General features: G+C 34.7%; 1 protein-coding gene across 3 annotated transcripts in view; it reads right to left on the bottom strand.

Moving 5' to 3' along the window:
• The window catches only part of LOC134796412 (protein yippee-like), an 87162-nt gene that overhangs the window by 5466 nt on the left and 59190 nt on the right, over positions 1-22506 (bottom strand). For all 3 annotated transcript variants that reach the window (XM_063768614.1, XM_063768615.1, XM_063768616.1), the window contains one exon: positions 7819-7931. In XM_063768614.1, coding sequence (XP_063624684.1) covers positions 7819-7855 — 37 coding nt within the window. In that variant the 5' untranslated portion in view covers positions 7856-7931. Of the gene's footprint in view, positions 1-7818; positions 7932-22506 lie in introns of those variants that run through there.

The following is a 22506-nucleotide window of genomic DNA, read 5'->3' as shown; positions in this document are numbered from 1 at the left end:
GATTATTTACTAAAGGTTTTTTTTCTTAAAGGGAATATGGGGTACAAGAGGATCTCCACAGAAGTGTACAATTTTAATTCGCACATGGGCGACAGTTTAACAGCACTCATGCGAAATTACAGATCAATACAGATAAATAAAATATTACAGAAAACTCTACACACCCCCTGTCTTACAATAAACAAACATAGTAAGTATAGGAAAAGTTATACATGTTCCAATAACGACAGTTTTTTCAGAAAAACGAAATTGACGTTTGTATCTTTCGATGATGATTGATTGATGTATCTTTTTGGCATTGGGACTCAGTGGCAACATTATTTTAAGACAGGTGTATAATCAGGTAGATTCATCGGATTCTGAATGAAAAAAATCACACACAAATTAACTTTCTTTTTGGGTAATTGATAACTTTCTGAGTTTTTGAGCTATAAATTAATATAACTGTGTGTAAAAGATACATGATCTCGAATCGTGAATTTTAAGACTTAATATTACTTCTTAAGCTTAAGGACTGTATCGTTTATTATGGGTACAACTTTACTTAGCCGTTTTTTCTGGTATATTATTTTTATTAAAAAATTACACATATAGTTTAATTAGTGCTTTAATAATAAGTAACATTTCGTCCTGGAAGATCACGTAAAGCATATGGTTTGGACAATATTTACCTAATCCTCCCGAGTAACTACAACGATTTTGGACAAATACTACAAGAAAATTTGCGGTTTGCGAACAAGACGAGATATTACACAAAAAAATCGTACTATGTAAACAGCAATTACATATGATTCGTAAAGCGAAACATCTGGGCATAGTCTAATCATTTCTTTTAGTTGGAAAAAAAGTTTTGGATCTGTGCATGGTGACCTTTTAGAGAATATGGCATGTTACTTACGACAACCCCGACTTTGGTATACAATATAACCATCAGGGAGCGTTTCTATCGACATGTTCTAGCCATGGTTCAACGCCATGAATGTCCGTTAGGCTTTGGATTTCGGTAGATTATTTTAGCTGTTTCCCTCATTTCGCTTGCGTCAGAAATTGACGGGAATCCAAAATGTTGCATAAAAAGTCGTTTTCATGTAAAGATAAAAATTCACCATATTTATTCTGATGTTCAATTGAGCAATCATGAAAATGACACTTAGATGGCATATTTTGGCAGCATATTAACCTTTTGTTTCTTTAAATCGTACCAAGGAATCGGTGAAATAGTCTCAAATTAAGCTCGATATGCTTGTCCAAATTATATTTGCTAGACGGTATTAAAATCATCATAAAGTCCCTAAAATAAAATAAATGTAAAACCTTCTTATATCAGATATGGCTTAAAAATACCCCCAGATTATACCTTAAGAACATAGTAATACAAAATATTAAATAATACACACGTCAACAGTTAGACCAGGTTTTATCTGTACCCATAATTAGGGCTTGCAATATCGGATGGTTTCCAATTCCGGAACTGATTTTCGAAATTGGATTCCAATTCCGGAATTCCGGAACTGGTTCCGGAATTAGGGTTTATCATAATTTTATGAGATATTTTTGTAAAAATCAACAAAAAATGTGAAATTCTGATACTTTACGTTTATTAAAGTTAGTATTGTTTAAGATAAATTTAATTTGTAGTAGTAAGATAAAGTTTTTTTCACCTCTTATTTTACCACCTTATTAAAATGGTTACTTTTATTCACTTCTATGATACGGGGTATTTATTTGGGGAAACCATAGTTGCTAGCAAACCATTGGATGCATAATTTTATAAAATAGGTAAGTTTAACAGCTTCCTATTACTCCTCCTATTAACCTAGGTAGTGGTGTTGTTTAAGAAGTTCAAGGTCTAAGTTTGGCTTTTTCCTTCCTAATTCCTAATTATGATTCAGAATATCATATATTATGTGCTTCTACAGGATCCGAAATCGTTGACAGAGAAAACCTCTTTCTCTCTGAATCGAAGAGAAAAAGTCCAAATATACTTTAAATTTCAATTCTAAAAATTCGCTTTTGTAGGTTTCAGACTACTCTAAGCAAGTAAATCGCTTTGCATTATTATTTTTTATTATTATGAGCCCATATTGTCCCACTGCAAACGAAAAAGTAAAATATATGTATACTATAGTTCATTAAATGACTAAGAGGCACGTAATATCGACAAAAAACATCAGTATAGTGTAGTTTCTTAACAATTTTCAATAATAAACGTATTAATACCTAAAAAAAGTGCTTAAATCCAATTCCGGAATTTTCGATATTCAGTGGTATCAATTCCGGAATTGTAATATTGGAAAATTTGTCCGAGATTCCGGAATTTCGTAATTCCGGAATTCCGGAATGCAAGCCCTACCCATAATAAACGATACAGGTGTAACCATAGATGTAAGTAAATTGTGGTAGATATGGTACCAGGCGCATGATCGTGACTATCGTGAGCCATTAAATATAGGTTCCGGAACCTATATTTAGTTAGTCGTATGGGTGACCCTAACCTGTCAAGTTGTCAAAATCGTTGGATCAAATTTTAGTTTTGTCAACTATGAACGTCACAAACATGTCTACATAAATAAAAGGTCATTGGGTGTAACTGATAAAAAACTCAACGTTTAGCAGGTTGATCGTGTTCACGCTCCAAGTACCTACCTATCGTATAAGCATCCTAGTAATTTGCGATAAATAAGAAATACATTCACATTTAATTTTAGGACATATTGTAATCAATTCGTAAGTTAACAAATGGTAATATTATATTGACATACAGTAGAATCCGTTTAATAAAGGGGCCCACTGATTAACAGTCCGCCGAACGGTATCGGCCTGTCAGTTGTTCGGAACTGTCAAAATTTTGTTCTAACTGACAGGCCGATACCGTCCGGCGGACTGTTAATCAGTGGGCCCCTTACGACTCCGCTTATACTGACCAACCGCTTACTATGACGTAATTACTGTGCGAAGTTTGATTTTCGTATAAAATTCTTTGTGACAAATTCGGATAAGATGACTTCGCTTATAGTGACTCGTCTCGAATCGCTTACTATGACCTAAAAATACTATTTCCATGAAATTATGTCCGGTTATACTGACACTAACACATAGTCTGCTGGTTTGCGTGGCCATCACCGCGTCTTTGCCTGTGAGGACGCGGACGTTTGGTGCGTTTGTGGCGGTGTAAGGTATTTTAGTTTTGATTCTCAGATTAATTTGGAAAACATAACAAAAATAAGAAGTAGTACAACTATGTTTTATATGACATCCGCTTAGTATGACGTGTTTGTTATTTCCCTTCGATGTCATTATAAGCGGATTCTACTGTATTTTCGATTTTTAGCAATATAATGAAAAAAAAATTTTTGAATTTAAATACGTACCTTAGGTATAATAAAGTATTGTTAATTTTTTATGTGCAGTGGACTGGGGCTGAAGACATCCGCGAATGGGTTCCAGCCACCTTTACTACTGCAAATTTTAATACGCAAGTAATCTCTTCCGAACTTCCGTGCAGTAAACTTCATTGAGTCCTCCAAAATAATCAATGCATCCCTATCTATGTTCGCTTGGATAAACAAACTGTAAAGTTTGCAGCACTTCTCTATAAGAGATGATACACATTGTTTGTCTGCATGCTTCAGCACATCATATTGATCACTATCGTATTCAAAATCAGAGCTAGTTTCGCTGATGTGAACGTTTTCCAATGTTTGACATGTGGATAGAGCATCGAAAACTCTGTGGAAATATTCTACGCTTTCTACCAATATCCTCAAATTTTGCAGACTCTTGGTCAGATGTAAAGAGTCAAGCAGACGCAATGCACCACAGTTGTAGTCGCCCATACTGGAATTGCATTCAATATTTACATCAAGAGTGCGCAATCTTTTACATTCCTTGAAAAGGACACCGTAGAAGTCATCAAACCAGCAAATGTTTGAAAAACTTAAAAATGTCACATTGTTGTTCGCTTCTATTGCCAGAGGTGTCGGTGACCATTTATGATTGAAAGCGTTCCATTTTGCTTCATCATCGAGACTTCTACAACAATCTGAGAAAGATATATTTTCTGGCAAATTATGAACAGCTTCTTCAAAGTTGCAATTATCCAGGCAATACCAACGGCTAGGTGTTTTTGCAATATTTGTAGTTTCTTTACTCTTTGTACAGATGTAAGTAGGAAAATAATCCTTAAATTCGGCAAGCAAGTTTTTGAAAAATGGATCGTCAAAAACTGTTACGGCCTTGTTCCAGGCTTTGAAGAAAATGTTTCCATCTAACTTGAAGTTTAAAGCTAGGTGTGGACTAACATCAATAGACAAGTCATTGCAATAACTCTGTGCATCTTGGAATATTCCATGGATCATTGGTGATACGGAAATGAATATCGTATTTGTTTTTGAATACATTATAAAGATATATTCAATTTTTGTGTAGTCTAAATTGAATAGCTTTCTCAACAATGCAGAACTGTCGGGTAATATTTCAGCTAGTCGACAATCGCGAATATTATAAGCGAGTTTTTCAAAATGTATATCTGTCTTCTCTCCAAAATTGTTTGTTAAGAAGTAACACATGGGTATTCCATTTACCGCCCAGAGCTGTCTTGATTCGCAAGAGTGATTTTCAAATCCTTAGGCATGGGAACGTCTTCCATAAATTTGTATGGTGAATCTGAGTAATCAAAATCCAACACAACAAAATGGACACTCTCAAACTTTTGTGTCTTAAAAACTTCCGTGGTTTTCACCCAAATTTTATCTTTAGCATGTTTCCAAGGAGGTTGGAAGTAATTAATATTGATGTTCTTTAAACTTTCACAGCATATGTCTTGCAAATCTGATAATAATATTTCAGTAAAAGTAACATCCAACGTCTTTAGACTCGTAAATCTGTGTATGTGTTTACTAAGAACGGCTGAGGTCAAATCTTGGATACCGCTCAGATTTAGCTCCTGTATGTTCATGGCAAGGGTTTGGAATACATCCAGATCTAGGGTCTTCGATGAGGCCAGGGTGCTCCGGGATATATCCATCTTTTTCAAAACACATGGTGCGAAAAAGTGTTGCAATTGTACTATGCTGTTCACGTTTATCTTTGACTTCGTATCCAGATAAGTGAAAATGAAAGCCCCGATTTCAACGGGTAATTCTGTTAGAATCATCTTATCCGATTTAAGTACTGTACCTAAAACATTTTTGAAAAATTATAGGTAGACGTTGGAATTTACATTAAACTTTAACTTGACATTCCTAATGAAAATAGGTCGTATTAAGTGAGTATTCTTTGATTCTAACATAGCAATTCACTAAAAAGTTTTAGATCTAAGTAAATATTTTACAAAATAATCGTTGTGAGTTGCGAGAAATTATGCTCCGCTTACTTTCAATGCATGATTACGAAATCCGGAAGAACTACCTATTCAGTAGGTAGCCAATAAAATTAAATAAAAAATATTTATTTAAAGACTTACCTCAACAATCCTTAACATAAACTCTTCATTAAGTAAAGATTTTCCTTTTAAAAATACTGATCCGATTTTACACAAATTTATTATACAAAGTTAAAAACGGTAAGTATACGAATTTCAATGCAACAGCTCATGATGAGAGGCTGAGATCCAATGACGTGGTCATTGGTCCAGCCCGGACACAGGCAACCATATGAGACAAGCATTTTGATATACATAATACAGGATGCTCCGCATTTCGATTACAAATTCTAATAATTTTCGAAAGCGAAGTGCGAGGGAGACGCGAGAGCGTGTTTGAGTTTCGTGAGTGTTGTGGGTTGATTAGTGGCCAATGGTTATGGATCGCTGACCAGCAGAGCAGCGAGCATATGCTATTGAGGCGTATCGTACCAAAGGTTTTTCATTAAAGCGCGCGGTTGTTTTAAACGTCAAACGAAATGCGTTTGCCGCTCACCCATTTTTTCTATCAGATAATATAATGACACTACATTGTTTTACGCGGTAACCGCATTGTTTTTTTTTCCTACATTCCGTTGGCGCATGCGTTCAATGCTGCGTTTATCGCATAAAACAACCGCGCGCTTTAGTAACCGCAAGGGGTATTTGGCATTAATTTCGAATTTCGAAACATGCGAAAAGGGTTGAAAAGGGTTGGAGTAGTGCGTTCGCAACTTCGCAGCGAAGGTCGACATTTGAATTAGAAAAATAAATATATAGTTATGGTTTGTATGTGTGAATTCTTACTAAACAAATTTTGAAACCGGGCTTCTGTCGCTGGACACCCTGTACAAAAACAAAGCCTCATTGAGTGTGTGGATGAATATTTCTTTGTTTATATTATACGTTTCCGTTCGTTTTGCCTAGTCGGTCAAATGAATACTTTGTAACAGGTATTTATTCGTAGTAGTAATAACATATCATTCGCTTGAATATTGCCCAAATGTGCTGAAGCCTTTTTTAGGGTTCCGTACCCAAAGGGTAAAACGGGACCCTATTACTAAGACTTCGCTGTCCGTCCGTCCGTCCGTCCGTCCGTCCGTCCGTCCGTCCGTCCGTCCGTCCGTCCGTCCGTCCGTCCGTCCGTCCGTCCGTCCGTCCGTCCGTCCGTCTGTCACCAGGCTGTATCTCACGAACCGTGATAGCTAGACAGTTGAAATTTTCACAGATGATGTATTTCTGTTGCCGCTATAACAACAAATACTAAAAACAGAATAAAATAAAGATTTAAATGGGGCTCCCATACAACAAACGTGATTTTTGACCAAAGTTAAGCGACGTCGGGAGTGGTCAGTACTTGGATGGGTGACCGTTTTTTTTTGCTTTTTTTTTTTTGTTTTTTTTTTGTATGGTACGGAACCCTTCGTGCGCGAGTCCGACTCGCACTTGCCCGATTTTTTAAGAATATTGTTGCCTAGCGGATGTTATAAATGTCGGTTACCTATAATCTCGACTTGACCTAAGTAGTATGATATGACTATGAGTATGACACTGACTGAGCCCGGTTACCAGGCAGAGGCACCCCTTGCAATGGGGTTGGTCGGTCAAAGTATTTTACAGATAGCGCCAGCAAGGGTTTTATCTGTCAAGCCAAATCTTATAGAATAAAACTAGAGATAGGCTGGCGCCATCTAGGTATAAAAACTTTTGACATTTGCCAACCCAATGTCTTTGCGAATGATAAGTATTTACCTCTACAAAGTAGACCTGTGACTTGGCGAGTACGATATGAATCAACCTGCTAAACGTTGAGTTTCCACAACATAATAAACTAAAGCGTCACCCGTCGACTAAGATCTATATTTGTCAAGTCCCGCGCGGAGACATGTTGGCTGACTTTCCACTGACGCGGAAATGAGGAGAAATGAGAGGAGATGAATAGTATATCTCTTATCAGCTCCGCTGGATTGTAATCTAAGGAATGGAATGTAATTGGTTGTAACCAAAGCTCCGCACGTCTCCTCACATCTCTGCCTCAGAGAGCCCTCACACTAGCGTCTTTTGAGCGTCGGCGTGTAGACAGCGCTATGGAAAATAGAGTCGACTTGATGCCGACGCTCCGGAGACGCTTAGTGTGGGATCTCTCTTACGCGGTTATCACCCTGATTCTCATGGTGTGTAAACGAGCGCTTTGCACGTATACAGCGCATGCCTCGCTTGCACGCCTTGGCCACCCCACACTAGTGTTTCCCGAGTGTCGGCGTCTAACCAACTCTATGGCTGTTGCTCGATGCAACGTTGGCGCAACTACGCCACGCCATTTTCCATAGCGCTGACTAGACGCCGCCGCTCAAAAGATGCTAGTATGGGGTGGCCCTATAAGACCGCCTTACAGGCTTGTATGTAAATGTGCCCACCTGCTTGCCGCGAGCAGCACCCGCCCGCCGCCCACATCAGCCGCGTACACCGACGGTCACCTGCCGCGCGCGCCCAAGCCCCGCGCCGCGCGCTCCACACACGCCGCCAGCCTCTGAAAAAATACAATAAGTAAGTAAGTACAATATAGTAGATTGTACAACAAGGGCATAAAGTGACCCATTTTTACCCGAGGCAATTTTTTGGTCTGAGCGAAGCGAAGACCAAAATAGTAGACGAGGGTAAAAATGGACATTTATGCCCTTGTTGTACACTCTGCTTTTCACTTCGATTGCGAGGAAAATATACAAAAAATCAAATATTTTAGGTTATTTTAACGTATTTATTCAAGACTAAAGAAAATTGTTCTTGGGCCGGTCGGAGGCGCGGGGCACGCCGATCGGGAGAGCGCCGGTCGGGGGCGCGCCGGCAGGGCTGGCAGTTTGTATGGCAGAATTTGGACTTTATTGCTAAGTCAATAAGGGTCGTAATAGATGATTTTACTTTATGCTCTAGAGCATAAAATGCGATTTTATGTCGTCTACGCACGACATAAAGGTGCACTTTTTGAGCATGAGAAGTGAAAAGTAAGTTTTCATATCTCATGCTCTGATCTGAAAGTGGGTTATACCAGAGGTCGTTGTTGTTCTAAAAAGTGCGCAGAAACGGATACGTTTCTACTCTAGCGCTAAAATGATGTAAGTAAATTATTAAAATAAAATTATTCTTGATTTCTTATGTTGAATTGTATTTACTCGATTACATAAGGCGGGAACCAAAAGGAATACACCAAAATATTTTTTTAAACCTTACACTTACGTAAATGAGCAAAGGCAGAATCTTATACAGCCACAGTTAAACGTTTGTACGTTATTATTAAATAGGGTTTTAAAGTAATTTAGCACTATATTCATGGAAATAAAATTAAAATACAAGATAAAAATGCTTATTTCACTCATCAATAATTGTTATTTAAAAAATAAATAAATTCTTAAAATATTTTTAGTGCGGTAGTGTGTTACAGCTTTTAGAACGAAAAAGTAAAAAATTCAAAAGTACCTAAGAGGCAATCCCGCTGATTTTCATATTACATATTAATAATGAACAAATCATTTTAAAATACTGCAGTTTGTTAAAATATGTGTTTTTTCGTAAATATTGCAATCTAAATGTTTTTCGCTAGGGGTTATTTATCTTCACACATGTAAAGTCTCCGATTGCAAGTAAGTCCTAAGGAAAAAAACATGGCCGTTAGTCTATTAGGTAAGTACATAGTTGAATTACTGATTTTGCAAAATTGTCTTGTCTTGTTTGGTTTCCTCGCATTCGATATGAAAAATAGAGTGTTTAACTCGGGTGAAAGGCACCATTTCCGTCTCGGACTATTGGCAGTATTGGCGCTCGAACGCAGTGAAACTGAAAAGAGTCAAACTACCTCGACAGAAATGGGTGCCTTTCAACCCTTGGTTAACAATCTGCTATTTCTCAAACATGCGCATAAATATTGTCTCTATGTTCTTGATAATAGGCTGCGAAACATGGGGTTGTGGCCTCGCTACGCTCATAATTACTTCGCCGGCAATTCCTTATGTCCTCTGTAGTAACTAATGTGCTAGAGTCAGACATAAACTTCTACGAAATTATGAAGTTTAAAATAACACTTGCACAGTCTGTGCTATCGAAATCGCTGCCGAGTTAGCTGCTTGGCCTGACTCTATTTAATCTACCCCTAGACCTACCAGACCCCGAGTACAAATTTTTGAACATATCCCACAATTTATTTTTAACTTTTATTGAATATATAACTAAGTTTTACAAATTCAAATACACAACAAACGCTTCCTGGGTCTCAGGAAGTCAAAAAATAATCCACTTCACAAAATAATATGCACTTTCGAAAGTAAAAGAAAGGCAAGATCAGTTGAGAAGGAGGCTGACTCCAAAGGTCTCGGCTGGAATAATAAGGGGCCCACAGATTACCAGTTCGCCGGACGATATCAGCCTGTCAGTTGTTCGGCGCTGTCAAACTTTGCGTTTAACTGACAGGCTGATATCGTCCGGTGAGCTGGTAATCAGTGGGCCCCTTAAGTTGCAACTGTTGAAAGGAGTCGATCAAGATCGTGACCAGTGGAAAACTCTTCGAGAAGCCCTATTGGCTCTGAGGAATTATCATCATTACTACAAAATCCGGGCCAATAGGGAATTGCAGTCCGAGCGAGTGTGACTAAATGGGCGAGCAGAGCGAGGCTGTTTAGCAACACAAGACTGGCGTTGGTCGGTTATCGAAACGATGACCAATTGACCACAGTTTCCAATAACTGGTGGTGCATACGTACAAACCTAGTGTACTAATACGTCGACCTTTTTCTTAAATTTCGGCACTATCTCTTAAGCCGAAGCGCCAAAATCAAAACACTAAACAATTGCTGATGAGTTACAGTTGATAAAATATAATACATACCAGAGATTCCTGGTATAGTATTTGATCTACAGTTAAACATATATATTATGTCGAGCCTGCGGACATACAATGGCATGTCAATCGCTCTGTACCGCTCTACGGAGCTATCTTAGTGGAAAGGTGTCTGAACCGAGCACTGGAGCGAGAAGGCCGGCCGAGCGTTGACCACGGTGGATATAGAAAGGCCTTGTGAAGTCAATGGTTTAGAACTTTGTCTTCTTTGAAGCCACTATCCTTAAGAGGATAGTGGATGACCACTTCTCCATACAAACGTAGTTCCGATTTTCCTCCCTGGATATTGACATTATGGAAAATATAGTTCACGCTTACGTTTTTCAAATTGGTTGCGTTTTTGTACTGACAATTTTGCCAGACTGTATACCTAAGCATGTGTAGGTGAATCAAAACCAATTCTCGGCCGAAAGGATTACGGTTCGAAATCCACTTCGATAGAAATATTCAAAGCCCGCTTGTCGTTCTAATTCAAAATCACACAGATTTAAGTCGTCCCAGCACTGTCATTGTATCGATTGAGGCCGCTGAAGCGTTGTCGATTGTTAGTCGATCGATTCGATGGTTTGTAAATGTGCCGGCTTGGCCAGTCTTTGACCCGTGATGGAGTTCACTTACTCGCGGGTTTAAATGGCTTTGGTTAATTAATTGTTTTGGTCTACCTTTCCTGATTTTTAATTAAATAGGTACTTAAACTAAAGACCCCATAACTAGAACATGATATCTAAAAATAACATCAAAACATCGGCTGGCTATCTAAAAATATGGCGTATTCATTGTAGATTGTATATAAATATATTCAGTTTGTTTTCCTAGCTAAATGCGTAGTTAGAGAAGATAACACATGTTTAATGTATGTTCGCTGGGTTCTCTGGATCAACAGTTCTTTGTTGTTCAGACAAAGGTTGGGAAGCGACGATTAAAAGGATGAAAAGTTAGCGCTTGACATCTCTTTCATTCTCTGAACTACAATAACTATGTTAAAAGCTAGTATACCGACTACTAGTCACTCATACTCGTATATGACTATTTGATTATAATATTTAATTTGTTTAACCATCCATTACGATTAGAGTCTAAAGAAAAAGAGAGGAAGTAATATTTGACCTTGATTTTACCGCACGACGCGATGGTTTTATCTATAGTCTGTATCTTTAGGTATTGGCAAAGTAAAAAAGAATTTGTACACTTTCGGGTAGTTATAACATTAATTGGTTAACCGACCAAATACAAAACCGCCTGGATCAGTCACTGAAAAGACTTTATATCATTGTAAACAAAGTCTAATTTCACGGATTTTCGAATGAATTCCCGCAAGAAAATAGGAATATGATAGATTTTTTGCCGCTGCCGTGCATCAGATACCTAATCTAATGACCATCCTACATTATTTTACGCGGTAAACGCAGCGGGAAGCCCATTATCATTTTTCCTACATTCCGATTTACGATGATCGCATGCGTTCTACGCTGCGTTTATCGTTACCTACATAAAACAACCGCGCGCTTTACTGTGAGACTGACAATGAGTCGATTGTACAACAATACTTATTTTATTTTATTTCAAAATGTCATTAAAGATTGAAGACTCGTCTAAGCGTTGACACTGTCAATCCTCGTCATGCACGCGTGCTGGGATCGTGACTCGTTATGAATATTCATCTTCATTCTTCGTCTTGGCAGAGATTTTCATAAATTCCTTGTTTGCTTTCGATAATGCGATACGCGTTTTGATGAATATTTTTAATATAATTGTAAATTAGTGAAACTTTGTTGTAAATAATACCTATGGCAATATCCTAAGGGAAAATTTGGATGACATTGAGATGTCACAAAAAAACCGGACAAGTGCGAGTCGGACTCGCCCACCGAAGGTTCCGTACTTTTTAGTATTTGTTGTTGTAGCGGTAACAGAAATACATCATCTGAAAATTTCAACTGTCTAGCTATCATGGTTCATGAGATACAGCCTGGTGACAAACAGACGGACAGACAGACAGACAGACGGACAGCGGAGTCTTAGTAATAGGGTCCCGTTTTTACCCTTTGGGTACGCAACCCTAAAAATGGATGTGCGTAAAGAAAAAGTTTGCGAGCCCGGTCTTGGAAAGAAAAATGAAATTCGCGACCCTCCTTCCTTCGCTGATTGTGATCTGTATTTCCGTACCCAAAGGGTAAAACGGGGCCCTATTACTAAGACTCCGCTGTCCGTCCGTCCGTCCGTCTGTCACCAGGCTGTATCTCGTGATCTGTGATTGCTAGACAGCTGAAATTTTCACAGATATTGTAACATGTCAGAGGCTCCTTTCCATGTTAACATTATATGTGAACTAGGGCTTCCAATACCGGGATCCCGGGATCCCGAAATACCGGGATCCCGTCTGTTTAAACAGATTTTTCAATACCGGTATTTTTTAATGAAATACCGGGATCCCGGTATTTTCAAAAACAAGGAAAATATGCCTATTATAACGTTTAAAATCTATTAAAATGGTCAAATTCGGCTGTATCAAAAGATAACTTGCCAATTTAATTAAAGAAGATCATTTAATTGAAACAAGATCTGTGCATATGCGTTAGATAAATATTTGGTGATGAATTCTGATGTTCTGGATATATTAAGGGGCCACCCCACGCGAATGACCTTCGATCTGAATCCCTTAGTTTTCTAATGTTTTTTATAGCTTATTATATTAACAACAACAGCTTGAAGCAATATATGTATACTGCAAAACGTAATTCAAGACCAAAAAAAGTAAGAAAATGTTGCAACTTTTTACTAGCGCGTCTTATATTAATGCAAAAATAAGTATATAAAAGTACTTTTTTAACTCGCAGGAGTAAAATTACTAATAAATAAATTATCTTAGCGTCATTATTTATCAAAAGGAATTTACTATTTTACAAACAAATTATTACAGTGGCAACATTGTCTCACTTTTTTTGGTCTTGAATTACGTTTTGCAGTTTAGTATCCTAAATTTACTTCAAAGTTCATTGCCTTCGAGATATTTGGCATCAAAGTTGAACAATTTTAGGCTTTAAACTGGTTTTCTGGCCATAACTTTTGTGTTAATTAGTTTAAAATGAAAACCCTGGACACGTTTCTCGAGACGTCAAAGACGAACCCAAATATTTAGATTTCGTACATGTAATTGTAAGATTATTCACTGCAAACTAGATACGATAAAAGTGTTTTTTTTTCTATAATTTAATAATAATTAAATATAATTAGTTCTTAAAATTTTATCAAAAAGTAGAAAGACATTAATTGTAATGGCATACGAATTTTTGGTGCCAAAGAATATTTATTGGCTGATTATTAGGTTCAACTAAAAATATGACTTGTGAAGTCAACAAGGCGGATAAAATGATTGCCAACCTGGAGGGTTGACATAATTATTGCAGATGGCGATTATTGTTTAATATCCTAAGCTAAGGACATACATATCTGGTGTAAAAGTGAGCCTTTAAAAAAAACTCATTTTTTTTAAGCTATTTATAGTCAATACCGGGATCCCGGGATCCCGGTATTGATGAAGACTGTTTCGGTATTAATACCGGTATTGAAAGAAGTCCGGTATTTGGAAGCCCTAATGTGAACATAGTATTGTTCTATTTTTAAGTCGGTTAAATTTCCAATATTGTCTCCCACGGTAATTTAAGTATTTATATTTCTTCTCATATCTCAAGTGGGCCATTTCGTCTGAAATTCTAGAAACAAAGTTTGGAGGGCCTAGTAATTTATGGTAAACGAATATATTAAGATATCTATTCATAAAATAATTTGAACTTTATTTCAATGTCATAAAGCTTTTGTAGTATAAAAATCTGTTAAAGATCAGGTTGGTTTCTTATGTTTCAAGTGCGTAGACTCGTATTTCACACGTCGTCGTAAAAATGAATGAATAATGTTTGTTTTGGTTAAAATATTCTATGCAAATTTGAACCATATTATAAAGAATTAAGAAAGGGCGGAGCTCTACAATATGTGCTCATATAGAAAACAAAGGTGGTTAGAATAAAAAAAACTGTAATGTCAATCCCATAGACGTAAAGATATAGTTTAAACCACACCCAAAAGTAGGTCAATTTGGACCTTATTTTAATTAAGAAATAAGGTGTAATTAGTGAAAGGACTGTACGAAATTATGAAATTCAGTATTGGTTATGGGGAAACCAATGACGTACAAGGAAGTGGGAAATAGCAGGGATGACGGGATCTAAGGTAGGGATCAATAGAGTCCCTTACGAGATCACTCTTCGTGGCCTTAAGCAAATCGTCGGACGTCGGTTCTCTAGCTAGGTCTATCTAGGTTACCTATATTGTGTCCTGACCTGGACTTTGCTAGTTTCTCATGATGCTGGTAGAGTTTGGATTGGAGCATAATATAGTGTAATTTGTTGTGGGGTTTTACTTGAATAACTTTAAAGAAGTACATTTAAAATGTGTTAATTTTAGTGTGTTTAATTATTTTAGTGCTGTTTATTGATTTGTGGTTCAGACAAGTGCTAGTATTTAATATTGTACTAGTAAAGTTTAAATTATAAATCAATAGACTTATTAATATTGTAAAGTTAGTATTGTTCATAGTGGTTTTGTAATTTTTAGTGAATTTTAATTATTTATTGATTTGTGCTCAGACAAGCGCTAGTGTGTGAGAACATACTAAGTGAAGTTTAAGTTATAAATCAATAGTCTTAAAGATTGTAAAGTCTTGAGTTGTTTCCAGTGAAAATTAATTAGTATGTGACTTAATTGTGTTTAATATATGTAGTGTTTTGGCCTGGTTTATTTTAGTGATATTTAGCACTGAAATGAACTTGGTTGGAATACTCTATATATTAATTTAAAAATTTAGTTTCGTGAGTTATTTCGTATCTTTCTTATGGGGTAGAGAGAACTAGTTCCGATCCAACATAGTGTTGGGGGGTTAGTAAGTTGGACGGGTAACCTCACGGTGTCAACTATAGTCCAAATTACTAACTTGCGGTGTTTTTGATAAAACCCAGGTGGGGACCTGGCAGTTCCTGCATTTATTAAGACAGGGTCACCCCCTAGGATCTGGAAGATTTGGGTTGTCATCTAGACTTCTTAAAAAAGCCAGATTCTAGTCCAATTATCCCGTATCTATATACTTATATATTCACTTTTATATTACCCCTTTCCGGCCTTACTTCTGCTGTCCCAATCCACTGTGTGGAAGTATGGCTAGCACACGGAGAAATAGGATTTATAGGTCTAAAACGAGGTGTCTCCACTCGTCTTAGTTAGCTATAGCATAGAAATTACTCATTGCACATTGAGTAATTACGCGAGTAAATTAAATGTGCATCCCGGGATGCTAGTTTTCAAATATATCGGTAGAATAGTTGGATAGATTAGCTGTTAGGTTAGGGTTTTTATTTATCAGGTCTAGGGCTTTTGTAGGATTGATCTAGATTTATAATTTTAATATATCAAAGCCATTAGATATTTACAGTAGGTAGCTAGGTTCCTTTTCGATACATTTATGGCTATTTTATTGTATTTGTTGTTCATTATTATGGGTTTATGGGTTAACTTCAGTTTAGCGTTAGCTAGGATGTAGTGTGGGATTAGGGATTGTTAGGATTTTATTACATATATTTATTTATGACTTATTGACAAACTTGACATATTGACTTATGACATGACTGTATATATTTGTTCCTTTGCAACGCTACTGGTAGAAATATATTGTGGGAAAAACTAAAGTAAATAACCACAATATAATGTAGTATTGTAGAATCAATTTGCTTACAAATAAATATTTGTTTTGCCTGTCCCTTGGCAGTTTGTATGACGATTACATTCTGTTTTCTGCAGATTATCTGTGATTTTCACACTTGACCTTAAAAATACGGGGTCATATATTATTGAAATTATATCAATGAGTGATTTATCCGGGCTAGGATCAAGGCAGATGCACGATCGTAGATTATTTTGGTCCGAAAGTGTGATTCAAAATGACTACAATTAAAGTTTGGATAATATCATTTCATTGAATATTAAAATACGTATACTACAAAATTACAGTATTCTGGAGAATTTGAGTGGATCAAATGCAGCTGCTCTACTACCAGTATTTTGTTATGTTAAATTGTCCCTTTGATGTCCTCTCATTTATGACGAAAAATGTCACAAATAACGACATGGTCGAATGATGGAATAGACCTGTCATTATTAAAAGATGTCCCTTCTGGACCACAATATAGTTCCTTCAGAACTGGGGCGGGGATTCTGACCTGCAACTGGATGATGATCACGGGTGTCGCGGAGGCGGGGCGATATCTATACCCCAAAAACAAAATATTGTGACATTTATTAGTAGTTGTACTTTGACCAACTGACTATGACATTTGACAGACTTTACTTACTTTGACATACTTTACTGACAATTTGACTATGACATAATTTATTGACAATTTAACTATGACATTCTACAGACTTATTTGATTTTGACATACTTACTATTGACTTATTGATTACATCTTATTACAGACTTAATCTGATTAAGTCAAACATTACTATAACCTGCAATGATATTTCTTATTACTCTGACATAATTCACGGTTTAATAATTACTTAATTTTATTAGGATTTATAGGCGTATAATTCATAACTCTTTCCTATTATGCGAAAAGGATTTTGGTTACTATTAGCGGTTACGACGAAGGGTCCTACATAAACACTAAACGATCATTTGGCCAATCTACTGATCCAATTCAAGATATTAACTTATTTAATTAGTATTTATTTAGGTTATTTGCATTATTTTATATTAACTAGTAAAGGTAATTACGGTTTGCGGTATTTTAAGGTTTTTAGACTTTTAGATTTTGTTATTGGAATTTTAGTATTTTAGGCAAGTCTAGGTTTAGCTAAGTAGGGTAAATTAGGGTTAGTTGAGGAGAGAGGGGGGAGAGTGTTACAATTGGTGCCGTAGTTACCAGGATTAAGTTTATTATTTTAAAATAATTCGTATATTTGTTAAAATTGTTGTCTGAGACCAGGATTAAGTTTATTATTTTATAATAATTCGTATATTTAATGCGATTGGTTCCATGAGACCAGGATAAAGTTTAATATATTATGTATATTTCATAATAATTCGTATATTTATGTAATTATGCCGCGAGTCTATTTAATTCGGTTTTTATTAATTTGATTATCGTTACTAGTTTCATTGTGAGTTATATGTCTTGTTTTGGATCAAAGTTGTTGTTATAGTTGATTTGTGTAAACGGTCGATTATAGCAACACAATTGTTGACGTGAAGACGGATAGCATATTTTGGAATAGAGTTATTGAGTGATTGAAGAACTTTTTTTTAATGATTTTATTTCTATAAAACAATTTTTATGCGTATGCCATGTTAGTCATAGCTTTTACAAGTTTTTTACGCGATTAAATACTAGAACTTATGAAAATATATTTTGGTCTATTTATAGAATTGTTTTATGAAAGTAGTTAGGTAAAATTATTAAAGTTGTATACATGGGGAGGCGTACACAGTAATGTCCAAATGTTATTTGATAGTAGTTAGCTAAAATTATTAAAGTTGTATACATGGGGAGGCGTACGTAGTAATGTTTAAAATATTCTAAAATTGCGGGTTTGTTGTTATTAGATTTCGATATGAATTTTATGTGTACAATGTAGATTTTAGAAATTAGAGACACAAGTCTATATATTTATATTTTATTTCTTCTAACATAAATTAAACATAAAAGGTTCACTTAGCGTAAAGTGATCTCATGTTAAGTTTTGCCATTAGGTTGTGTAATAATTAGTTCATCAAACTATAATGAAAATAAATTTACGTTGCTTTTATATACACTTAGGCATATTAATATAAACTACTGTTGCCTTAGTTTGTATTGAAGTCGATTGTGTGATTACTATAAATAAAATCTGTTTTCAATTCCTAGGTGCAGTGGCTTAAAATAGGGATAGTCAAAATTAGAAAACATTTTAATACGTATATTTTAGTATACCTACCTACTTAACAAAACACAACCATTATCATTGCTAACTGGCAAGGTTGAATGAAGTTTTGCTGTTTCGGGATATTTATGCGTTCAATATTACAGTTTCATTAGGACAATATTGACATCTTTGTAGTTTCAGTCATTTACTAAAAGTTGAAAAAATACAGGTAAATTTGATTATGATAGCATTGCGATTGAACATACGTAGATAATGTGAATTACCTGTTTTTGCAGCAATTTTAAAACGGCATCATTCTATTATTTTGTTTGTTTTCATAAATAAAAGTTAATTAGGTACTGTTGAAATTCAGTCAAATACTACACATGATATTATTAATTATCTAACAAAATTATACATAAGAGATTATCATTCAGGGATAAGTTCATTTTGTTGCATTAAATTACTTTGTAACTTTGTATCTTATATTTCTGTTTTTATAAATCCATACATACATACATACATTATTTATCACACTCTCTTATAATTGTGTTGTTTGGTATAATTACTTGATTAAAGTGTAGTATTTTAAAAGCTTTAAAAATTATACTAGAGTTAGTCATTCAGAGGTATTACTAGTTTACCTACCTATAACACAGGTAATTTTTGCTTATTAGGAGACTAAAGGTTAAGGTAAAGGTTAAGTTAAAGGTTGAAATAAGTTAATACGTTATGACTCTGTATGTTTATGTTTCATTTGTTATTGGCGTCACTCGAGACATTCTTAAAAGTTATCGAGAATAGTTAGACTGAATTGATTACAAAAACATGTCGCGCCGGCCACTTGACTGAAATTTGAGTTTAGAGTTGAAGTCATTCGTAGAATTACAAAAAGTGTTGTGCCAAACCACTTGAGGGTAACGTGAGTGTTTTTTTTGTTATCGTTCAAAGGTAAAGTTTGAATGTTTTATTTTTTATCATGTAGGGAATAGCGTTTAGTATGAATTCAAATAAATTTTAAAATTACTTACCTACATATTTATGGGTTGGTTTTACGCTTAGTGCTTTAGGATAACATTATTATAATGGATTCACTACATTTGGTTACGATAATAGACTAATTCATCAAGATATATTAATAAATTGATTGTGTATTCCCATCAATACTGTAAGTCATTATCATCTAATCTTGTTAACATTGCGTTATTAAACAAACTCTTTTTTTACAAAGTCCGTAGGATAGATGCATTGACTTATAGATTACTTTGTACAGACGGGTTTTACAAAAAAAAAAACGAAGTGGGCTAGAAAATTGGTACGCAATGGAGTTTGTACACATTTTTTGATGCTTATTTGCTCGGCGTTATATATGAATGGGTCTATTTATTTATTTTTGTAATATTTGAGTAGGTATAGTAATACGTGAGTTAATAAGGTCGCTAATTGCCATTGTTTTATTTTATCTAGTGTTTATTGAAATGGCTTATTACTTTTTTTATTATTGTTCTTATATGTAAACATAGGTTGTTAATAGTATTACAATTTCTGAGCTAGAATTGTAAAAGCGAATAATTTAAAAAATAAAATGACAATAAGTATTTTAAAGTTCAACGTTTTTATGGTACCTATATATAAATCGAGTTGAATAGTATATAATTACACGTTCATTTATTTTGAGACTTTACCTTTTCAGGTATACATACATTTTTCACATATATGTTTACATTATTCACATATATGCTAGGAATATTTATGAGTAAATAGTACAGTAAACATTTTTCTATAAGCCACAATTTTGGGTTGACTTAAATAGTTTTATATCCACAAACAGGTAATTTGTGAAGCTTGTGACACTTATAATAAGGGCGTTTTTGCAGTTGGTTTAAGTAATCTAGCTTTCCATTTAGATCTAATTACATGTGAATTTAATAAATTTAGACTAAAATACACATAAATAATGAAATTTCGATATTTAATTACGTACAATATATTGGTCAATACAAGTAGGTTAGGTTAAAATAAAAATAATAATAATGTATTACATTACAAACATATTATTTATTCTTTATTTACGTTTTGAAGTTTAGTAATTTTTAAATACAGTTTAAAGTATTATTTAATTTTTATAGCTGTTAATGTAGATGGTTATCAGGTTATCACATTAGATAGTTTCTTTTCATGTTTATGGCATAAATACCTACCTATTTAATTTAATTTTGTTAATTTTACATAATTTCACAGTTTAACATGTTTATTATTATTTTGCCAGGCTCTCCATAGTTACAATTTATAGCAAGTAGATGTTGTTTAGGTTTTTTTAATCACAAGATGGTATAAATATATAAACTTTGCTATTTAGTATATTGCACTGTTATTTTCAAATAGGTAATAGAGTTGGAAAAAAAAAATTAGTTTTGTTGTAATAGATGTATTGATTGTATGTTTGCTAACAGTAAATTTTCATAAAAAAGATTACGCATTATTAATACTTCTTTTTAATTGTTTTTTTGCGAAAGTATTGTTAAATTTTCAGGGATGTATGAAAAAAAAGAATGAAGACGAATAAATTCGATGAATGTTAAACTACGAGTTAGTGCATGTTAGTAATTGCATGAAATATATTTCTTTATGCAGGGCTCTGAGAAAATAGCAAAACTAAATTCAAAACACTTTTTTGACATTCTGACCGGAACACTACACTATACAAGGGAGGTAACACGGTAGTTTGGAGTTAGGATAGGCTCGCTAAAAAAAGAGCATACTTGCAGAGTTTAAACTGCTTCCGTGTTATCTCTATACTACACACAACACCAGATCTAGAACTCACACACCCATCATTAATGTGACGTCATAGTACTTTCTTCATATGGAAAAGCATAATGCGAAGTGAGCTTAGAACTTTTTAATGACAATATGTATTATGTAGCTCATTTCGAATCAGTTGAATGATTAGTTGTGCTTTTTTATTGGTCAGTACTATTTAGGAATTTTAATAATTATTATAAATAAATTTATTTATTTAGCGCTTCATTGTAGAAACGAAAGGTTAAGCATTCATTTAATCTTTTATTTTAACGTCCCGTTAATGATGAACATGCGCCCGACTGGGAAAGACTTTTTGGAAGATTTAAGTCTTGAGTTACGGTGTTGGAATTAAATCTTTTAAAGAAAATGTGTGGCATAGAATGCCCTAAAAACCCCTCGAGTGGCATAAAATGCTCCTTGGTAAAAGGTTCAATCTTGTCTTAAAAAGAGATACGTCAGTTCCTCTCTTGGTCGCTAAAATATAGACATAAAGTCGGAAACGTCGTATGTATCATTCGGATCGATAGAAGGTTAGGACAAATGTCCTACAAGCACAACTTCTATTTTCTTGTTGAGGCAAGCTGAACTGGTTGCGTTTTTTTAATTGTTTATTTCTAACATGTATGAACTTAGAAACTTATTCTTTCAGAAATGTTCATTCTTTAGTTTGGTTTAAACACACACCACACACAGCCGCAACAAAAAAAAAAGGCACACACAGAAGGGAAGAATGTTAAAAGGGTTCTTATTAAATTCTAATTGCATCATTTTTTTATTACGATTATTTTACTTATTTTGTTTTGTTTCGAAAATTTACTTTCGCAAATATATAGTTAATATATTTAAGCTACAGCAAATTTTGGGAGGCGATTGTAACATGTCAGAGGCTCCTTTCCATGTTAACATTATATGTGAACATAGTATTGTTCTATTTTTAAGTCGGTTAAATTTCCAATATTGTGTCCCACGGTAATTTAAGTATTTATATTTCTTCTCATATCTCAAGTGGGCCATTTCGTCTGAAATTCTAGAAACAAAGTTTGGAGGGCCTAGTAATTTATGGTAAACGAATATATTAAGATATCTATTCATAAAATAATTTGAACTTTATTTCAATGTCATAAAGCTTTTGTAGTATAAAAATCTGTTAAAGATCAGGTTGGTTTCTTATGTTTCAAGTGCGTAGACTCGTATTTCACACGTCGTCGTAAAAATGAATGAATAATGTTTGTTTTGGTTAAAATATTCTATGCAAATTTGAACCATATTATAAAGAATTAAGAAAGGGCGGAGCTCTACAATATGTGCTCATATAGAAAACAAAGGTGGTTAGAATAAAAAAAACTGTAATGTCAATCCCATAGACGTAAAGATATAGTTTAAACCACACCCAAAAGTAGGTCAATTTGGACCTTATTTTAATTAAGAAATAAGGTGTAATTAGTGAAAGGACTGTACGAAA

This window comes from Cydia splendana, chromosome 13 (assembly GCF_910591565.1).
Source record: "Cydia splendana chromosome 13, ilCydSple1.2, whole genome shotgun sequence".
Classification (NCBI taxonomy): Eukaryota; Metazoa; Arthropoda; class Insecta; order Lepidoptera; family Tortricidae; genus Cydia; species Cydia splendana.
The sequence above is the reverse complement of the archived record's forward strand: the minus strand, read 5'-3'. Positions and strand labels throughout refer to the sequence as shown.